The 8,777-nt window shown below is 40.4% G+C and overlaps 1 protein-coding gene across 1 annotated transcript in view; it reads right to left on the reverse strand.

Annotated features, from left to right (window-relative positions):
* Positions 1-189: 189 nt before the first annotated feature.
* Positions 190-8,777, reverse strand: part of LOC103903456 (caspase-8) — an 11,896-nt gene continuing 3,308 nt past the window's right edge. Inside the window, exons 2-8 of the mRNA XM_009284657.2 lie at positions 7,282-7,611; positions 6,947-7,052; positions 5,791-5,929; positions 4,211-4,299; positions 3,444-3,555; positions 1,914-2,403; positions 190-1,134 (exon numbers count right to left, since the gene is read on the reverse strand). Of these exons, the coding sequence (XP_009282932.1) occupies positions 984-1,134; positions 1,914-2,403; positions 3,444-3,555; positions 4,211-4,299; positions 5,791-5,929; positions 6,947-7,052; positions 7,282-7,592 (1,398 nt within the window). The 5' untranslated portion in view covers positions 7,593-7,611 and the 3' untranslated portion in view covers positions 190-983. The remainder of the gene's footprint in view (positions 1,135-1,913; positions 2,404-3,443; positions 3,556-4,210; positions 4,300-5,790; positions 5,930-6,946; positions 7,053-7,281; positions 7,612-8,777) is intronic.

The following is an 8,777-nucleotide window of genomic DNA, read 5'->3' on the forward strand; positions in this document are numbered from 1 at the left end:
GTTCTTTCCTACCATCTCTCCAGCTGCTAATGAAGGGATATCAACATGCTACCCCTCGGGGTGGCTGCCATCGAATACTTCAACAAGAGCAAAGTAACTTCTGCTGCTGAAGTAAGTGTTCGTCATGCTGACTGTCCCTCAGTCAGCTCATCCAAAAGAGAAACACACAAACAAAGGTGATGTTGAAAACCAAGGGTATTTATTATAACAGAAACAAGAGTCCACAGGAGCTAGAGCCAGTTGCCAGGAGGAAAAGGCATCTCAGAGTAGTGGATCTAATGGTGCGGGACCTTCCTTCCAGTGGTCGACAGCCATTCAAAACAGACTGTTCCCTAAGAGCTCTGAGAAAAACCACAATTAGAACCCTTACTATTAAAAAACCTAAACAGCAGTACTGTTTAGCCAAGTAAATTAGTAACATAAAGCAAACCAAATATTTGGAGGAAAAGAACTAAACTTGTATTATCATAATAATGTTTTTTTGGTCCTTTGGACAGGGATGTTATTTTCCATGAAAAATTATGCAGCTTCCAGAGACAGACAATGATTCACCTCTGGGTACATGAGTTACAATCTTACACATGCTCCCTGGGAAGGGATCTAGCGCTCTCAATCTATCTGTTCTTTTCTTCAGATTTCAGGGACTTAATAACAACTCAGACAGAAATGGGACTTCCATTGGAATTTCCAATAACTCTTAAAAATCGTACTACTTGGAAGTGCTTCCTCACTTGAAACTGAACAGACTCCACTGCTTCTGCAGGACAGAAAGGCAGATCTGTACTCCTCCATGGCCTTACCAGACTGCTACAGATCCAGGTGCCAGGAGACTGATTAAACATGGGAATTGCAAAATTTAGGTCCCATGGCCCCTTGAAGGACTGGGGCTAACTACACAGATCCAGGTAATTTCTCTTGCAAATTCTCTTCCCTGTGGAAGCCCATTCCAGATGTGATTCTTCACTGAGTGTATTCTTATTTTTCTACTTTTCAGTTGACAGACATTGTGGAATTTGGAAGATCAATTGCTTCCGTAGGGTTGATGTTATCTTTGGCATCTGCTTCCATCCATTTAATACTCTTCCTCCCACTTCCTTGTTCACTTCTGTCAGGATGGTTATGAGATCCTTGCGGCTTGAACAAAAATGAAGAAAAGTTACATTGAAATACATGGTACTTGCAGCTAGGCCAAGAAGCTGATCTATGTTTGCTCCAATAAAGTGGTATCTTAGGGAAGGCTAGTATCTTCCCCTCACCCTGCCTGTCACTGAAATTGCACACTCCATTGTGTAACCACAGAATTCAGTGTGTTTGGGGGAATAAAAGCAACCCCCATGTAGCATCGCTTTACCAGCAAACACAGTCCTCTACTTTGGTTATAGTCAGAAGAGTGCGCTAAGAAGAAAAAGAACCAAACCTATGCATTCTCCAAGCCCTCTTCTAGACACCATGAGAAACTGATACCTGAAGAGAAATTCTATTTTCTAAATCAAGTTTATGATGGGGATGGGAGGGAGGCAACAATGAAAATTATTACTGAAGAACACTGATTTTTTTGTCCGTGTAATCACTCAACAAAGTCACCTCTCATCAGGTTCCACTGGAACAAAAATCATTTATCAGTCAAAAAATGTTAAAAAACATGCACACACATACACACACTTGTTTATATGTAATGTTCCAGCATTACAACCCTGGTTCTGTCACAGGCAAACTAGGGGAAGTCATTTGTACTTTGGTTCATCTGTAGAAGAATGACAATGCCCAATTCCAGAAAAATTATTGTTCTGCCTGTCCTGCAGGTGAAAAGCATTATACAGCACAAATGCAAAACACTGATGTTTCAGCACAGCATGCTTAAGTATGTATGTCTGCAATATCCCAAATATACATGGATTAAAAATAGTACTTACAGTGGGCAAAGCACCTTCATCTTGTCACAGAGGCATTGAATGTAAACACTGCCAGTCTTTGTACAGCGGTAGCACTCATAGTCTTCCACTGTAGCCATGCCAACCAGAATATCAGCCTGATCAGGAATGGAAGTCAAAGGGGTAGCATCCGTCTCAAGATGGCCAGAAAAGTCGTCTTCTACTGTGACAGGTGGATGACCTACAGAGCCTTGGCAAGCCTGGATGAAAAACAGCTTGGGTTTGCCAACAAGAGAAGGACAATTAGATCCACTGAAGCAGGAGAGTAAATCTTTAATATTTACAAACTCATGATCAACGCCTTTTACTTTGTCTTTTTCACCATGGGAAAAAATGAAGCAAACGAAACAGTCCATGTTACTATGATCTTTTTTGCTGTATTCTTTAACTTTCGCATACATTTGCTTTGCTTCCAGATCCATGTGCTCAACTGTCTCAAACTGAAGCCACTTAAAGACCCTCTTCACAGCCTCTGGGAAAAAGAGTCAGAACGCACTTGTTAAACAGTGACAAGGAAGATGCTGAAACATCAGTGTCTGTGTGGTAGAACAGATACTAGCAGAAGTGTTCAGATCCCACCAATAAACTCACCTGACTGACTCTTAGCCTGCAAATCTAATTAGGAAAACTCAAATGCCTAATTTTATTTCTTTTAAACACAACTGGGTTAAGCATCATGCTATCTAAAACAAAAACAGGTTTCAGATTATCTGATTAATTGGTACAAATTAGTGAAGCTTACTGTGTTAAAGCAAGCTTTAACTGCACATTGCATAGTAATCTCAGATGCTTAAGAACAACACTTAGCAAGTTAAAGAAGAGGTACCTCTTTAGAATGACAAATTCTGCCACTCTTAAATGAAGTAGGTCCCTCATTCTGTGAGAATGATCAATGCAGCAAGAAGGAAGGCAGGGTAACCTGCTAACAAATGCTATGCAGACTTCTCAGCAATTGTTGACTTAATTGTTGTGTGGATGGTGAGAAAGTAGCTGGGAAGCAAGCAGCCTGTAGACAGGCTGGATGGACTTAAAATATCAGTGATGTGTGCTTTCATGAAATGGATTTTACTTTTTTAACATAAACTCTTGTTTATCTTAAAAGTGACTCTTGCAGGAAGACAGGCTTTAAGGAAAATCATAAAGCAGTAGCATTTATTTGAGCATTAAATAGAATTTAAGGATCTAAAAATATTACTCCATGATAGCTAAGAATTAAAAACAATCAAAAAGTGAAAAGGTGGAATAGTAATCCCCCCTTCACTATTTGGAACATATGACCAATTAAGATGATGCTTTTTGCCTCGAACAGAAAGTGGTTCCTTCTTTAAGCCATCAACTAAACTGTTGGAAGTGGCATTTCCAATTTCTACAGTGACTGTCATTCCAGTTACTCTGGAGGCAAAGGAGCTCAGTCAACATGATTCTTCTTCACGGGAAATATATTAGATAATTCCTTCAGAAAATTATCAGAGAAACAAACCAACCAGTAATTGGATTTAAAAAAGTACTTACCTCCATCTTCCATTGTTCCTTCTCTGGCTTCACGTGGATTTTTAAAAATGTAGTTGTTAAGAATCACACAGTAACCATGGGGGTTATTTTTCATCTTATATGATTCCACAAGCTTTAGAAACAAAGAAAGCAGATAAGAAAGCAGTGCCAAGCATCCAAAAGAGAAATATGCTATACACAGACTGTTGGTCCTTCATGTCCAAGCGCAAAAAAATCATGAGGGCCAAGTTACAAGAAAGGAAAAGCCTAAGAATACAAGCTAGCTACAGGGGAGAGGAATCTGCTGTCTCCCTGAATCCCTCCTCCTCTCTCTCTGTGGTTAGGATATGATTTTGGCATGGGAGAAAGCGAGTATCCAGAAACACAAATTTGCATGTGCAGGGGAAAAGTTCCTGCACCCTATCATTCCCTCTGAGAGTCCTTGTGGGTTTCTACTGAGGTAGCAGATTCTGTTGTTCCCTTCCCATCTGTCCAGGAGTATACTGGCCGGGACTTTAATGTCCCAGTCTTCATTATCGTTAAGATTGGTTTTCTTCACACAACAGCTACTCCTTCGTTTCTTGTCTAAAAGGTTGCTGACAGCCAGGTCCTCACAAAGCAACAAGGCTTGGTCTTGTTTTGAAAATAGGAATTGTTCCAAGGCCTACATACAAAGCCAGAACCCTTCCCTTTTTGAGCTCTTCCACCTGCTTAGACTTAAGAATTTATGCTCCCCCCTCCCAGGAGTTGGATAAATACTTTAAAGGAAATCTTGAGGTATTTCTCACCAGGCGTGGTGTCTCCGCCTCTGCTCCTTGTCCTGCTGGATGCACAGACACAGACACTGGATAGTGGAGTTTTTCCTTAGAATCGTTTTCTAAGAGGGAGAAGATAAACAGAACATTTTAGGACTAAAAAGATAAATCTTCCACTGTGCGTATTTCAACACTCAAAAAAACAGTGCAAGGAGTGAGGTGGAGGGTGGTTTCCACATCACTGAGACACCATCATTTTGTAGAGCTGGACCAAGTAGGGTTTCAGTTTCACAGACTGCTGGTTATTGAAGCTGTGCAGAACCGTGCTCCATTTCTTCTCTGCTCTTTCACTGGTAGCAAGATCCAGATAATAAAAGGCTGAATGTGAGTAGTCACCCCAGGTAAGCCATTCACTAGCATCTCCACCATGGGATACGTAAGTGAAAGAGGAGACCCATTTTTGTACAGTGGTACACTACAGCTAGTTCATTTATTTCTGAGGCCATTGTCACTTCTCCAGAGAACTTTACTGTTTGGGTGGACACACCAAGGATGCAGAATACCAGCTTAATGGAAGATCTCCTCAAAGCAACAAAACACTTATTTGAATACAACTGCCTGAAGTAAGTGAAGAAATCATCAAACCCATGACTCTACCCAAGGAAATAAATCACAGTACCCCTTTTACAAGTTACATAGATGTGTTTAACTGGAATTTAATTGTCAGGGCAACAAGATCTGTAAGACACGCTCTTTTTCTACTTACCAAGGGGGACAAAATAATAACAATACTACTAAAAAGACATTCCCCTGACACAGGGCTTGCTTACACTAGCCACCCTCGGCAATTTTCTTCTGCTCTTTTAGAGACATAAGCATAGGTCAGCAGCACAAAGACATGCTGGGGAAACTAGTTGGTATCTCTGCAGGGAACTGCATGGGCTATATAGACGTGTCTAAGGAAACACACATTCTGAGTCATCCAAAAGGAGGTTCTGGGGAAAAAATTAATAGGTCTCAGTTGTTGTTGGTTGACATATCCTGTTTCCCAAAGGGTAAGGCCCAGCTGTGGTGTCACAAGTCACCACCTCAGCTGCAACAGCCCAGATATACTGAAGTCCTTGAAATTTCACATCTGGTATGGAAAGCTAATGGTTACACTTTAGCCAAGTACCTGGTCTCCAGGGACTTTTCCTTTGACTAAGAGCAAACAGCCTGGGTAAGAGAACATAATGCTGACAATCTCCCAGTACAAGTTTCCCCAAGGCAACTGTCACCTCCAGTCTCTTTCAGTGATTGAAAAGCTATCCTGGTCCAAAACCCAGCACTGCACTGTTTCCTGAAGAGAAAAATTGCATTTAAGGCAAAGAGGAGGGAGAAGCAGACCATTTACGAGGCACAGAACATATTTCAAGGAGAGATACAAGAAGGTATGATGGGATAATGAAGTAGCAGAAAACTTCAGAAACCACAGGTACTAAGAGCTGCTCTGCCTATCCTAGGATACTGTAAGGTCTCTCTCTTATCTCTGGACTCCTAAACTGCCAACGATGGAGCCACAAAAATCACAAAAAAAACAGCTCTACTCTTAAACAGCAGATTAAATAATTTACCTTTTTTTTTTTCTTCATAGGTATCAATTTTTTTCTTTACGTCAGCTCTAACTCCCTTTAAGATATCTTTCAGCATTGTCAGGTCATCTTCTTTAATTATCCCATTTCTTTCCATTTCCAGTAAGACCCTCAACATTGACTGGTAAAACAAAAACACATAACCCAAACTCATACAATGACCTTCAATAACTGCAGTATCAGGCACTTCTGGACAGAGCAGGAGACAATATCCTCATTCCCAGAGACTGACCAGCTAAAGACCAATTTCTTTTTCCTCCAAACCTCATTAAAACATGGGGCAGGATGCAATGCAACTGAAGAAACACATCACTAAGGTTAAGACAGGATCATTAGAAATTGCCTATGGCTAGCTTATCCTGCTTTGTTTCAGCAGTGCAAAGCACCACATAGCATCCTGTTGTGCCTCTGTGTTCAGATGAAGTGCTGTTAAGTCATTTAGCTGTGACATTTTACATTTTCTATTACAGTAAAGGTGTTCAGGGCTAATTTTGTTTTTTAAAGCTCAATAGTCCACCAAATTGGAGGTAAATCTGCTAATTTTCCTATAGGTGCCACAATACAAATAGGACTTTTAAGGAAGCATCTTAATAATACCAAACCTTTTTATAACACTGTTCATTATTTACCTTACAAGTATTAAACTAGCTCATCAAACCTCTTAATACTTTTGTGAGGGAGTTAACAAAATGCTGTTTCCCCAAATTACAATAAAGAGGAAAATGTACCCAATGACAAAAATTTGTGGTTGAACTCACATTAGAACTCGATTTTCTGTCTCCAAAACATTGTTTTTCCTCCAGCAAACATCACTCTTCCTAGATACAGCATATGTACAAATGTTTTATAAATGCCAAGCAAAGACAAAAGGAAGAGCACGATGGATTTTGCAAGAAGAAAAGATTAGGGAAACAGGTGGTGGAGGGAAAGGAATAGGAGAGCAAAAAAGGGCAGAGAAAAGATACAATGAGAAAAAAAAAGGTCCATTCTTTCACACAGCAGCTATCAGCTAACATCACAATTCTTTCAACAACAGATTTTAGTGAGAGCAGACTGCTTTCTCTTTCCTCCCTTCTTACAAGAACTAGCAGACTCTGAACTAGCCTTGCAAGAAACTTATCAAGATCACTTTGCATACAGCATTATCCTGGAGCTTGTTCTTTGGTATTTGTTTTTGGAGCAGGAACTTCACGCTTTTGACATCTTCTGGAGTCAAGTCCTCTGCAATTCCATATAGCAATTGCCTGGCAATAAAGAATAGAGAAAGAATGATTAAGAAAGTTATGAGAAGTAAACACCAAAATTACACATTTGAACTGCAAAATGTAAAACTCACAATGACAGGTAGCCGTGCTGTAATAAATACAATTACGCTGGGATATTCATAAGACAACAGTGCAGACAGAAAACAAGCAGTACACAACAGAACTGTTGTACATTTTCCATGCAAATGTTTACTACTTCTGTGCTTACCTGTAAGCTGACACCTGTGCCCTGCCTGGAATCTGAAGCTCTCTCTCCATCTCCTCTCGGCTGGAGCCCAGCTGGGCAGCCAGGAGGTCCATCCGATTGATCCGGTAGAGCAACTCCTTCAGGAAGGACAGATTCCCAACCTCTATCATATCTTTCTCCTGCAGCACTTCGAAGAAGGCCTTGGGTTCCTGGATGGTTTCCAGCTTCCTCATGGGGACGTGCTCCAGGCTGAGGAACTTCAGAGCTGCCAGTTCATCTGTGACCAAAGCCTCAGAAATGTCAAAAAGGAGTCTGTGGAAGTCTGTACTCATTTCACATCAGGATTTGGATCTAAACACAAAGAGAAGTTGATTTCATTTGTCAGTAACAGTAGTGCAACAACATGATTATAAAAGGTATCACATAATGTAGAATAGCCCAAAATAAATACATGCAATCAGAAGTACTTCAGTAGAGAGAGGCTGTCTTGCTATCATAGCTTTGATGCTTAGCTCTTTTGGTTCTCTTGACTTAACAATATAAAAAACTCTGTACTAAGTGAAATTGACAGAGAAAGTCACGGATCGTTCTTGCTTCCTATGGTGTGTCGAGACAGCGGGAAGTACCGATGTACAGGATGTACAATCCTGGCAGGCTGCTGCTGTTTTGGTTTGGTTTTTGAGGTTTGATCCCATTTGGGAGCAAGAGCCACTTGCCAGTCTGAAATACTATGTAGTAAATAAGACTGCCAGGTTTTACACCATAACAAAGATAAAGGTTTTACATCGTAACAAAGGTAAGAGTCCCCATGAGTATAACTCTTCTAAGCTATCTGGCTTCTCCTTTCTTTATACACTGCTTCTGACCCTGGTCAGCATAGCCAAAGCACCTCTTCCTGTTTTGGATTATCTGCATCAAGTAAAACTCAGTTCCCAGCTCTCAATCAATTTGTAATATTCAAATCAAATACAGGTCATGTCAACCCTTTTAAAAAGGCCAGGAGAATTCTTGTCAAACTAGTTCTGTTTCACTGAGCGTCAAATACCACCTCCCTTCTCCACCACTTCCTCCATCAGCTTTAGAATTATTAAACTTGGTTTATGGATCCAACTTTTCAGCACAAGAGAAAGTTAGAAAATACCAAGTGCAAGCCTTCCAACTATCTCACCCTGACACTTAAAAGACCTGCCTCCACTGCCTCTCTGGTAAGAGGATCATTTGCCACTTTATTCTCTCTGCCTTAGATCTAAGACACCTAGAAACCTCTGAAGAGAAACTCTATAGAAATGCATTCAGTAGAGGCTTTTGTCCCATTGAACTCACTGGGAGACAGAAAAGTTGACAACAGCAAACGAAAACTTCCTACTCCTACACTACCAGAATATTAGGCAATCCATTTTAATGTTACTGCTACTGCAAATGTTTCAATAGCAGGGCTAATAACTCCAAGGTAGCCCAGCTGACTAACTGAATCAGTACTACTGTAAATATTAAAAAAAAAAAAAAAAAATTAACAG

The sequence above is a fragment of the Aptenodytes forsteri genome, unplaced genomic scaffold (genome assembly GCF_000699145.1).
Source record: "Aptenodytes forsteri isolate BGI_AS27 unplaced genomic scaffold, ASM69914v1 Scaffold183, whole genome shotgun sequence".
NCBI lineage: Eukaryota > Metazoa > Chordata > Aves > Sphenisciformes > Spheniscidae > Aptenodytes > Aptenodytes forsteri.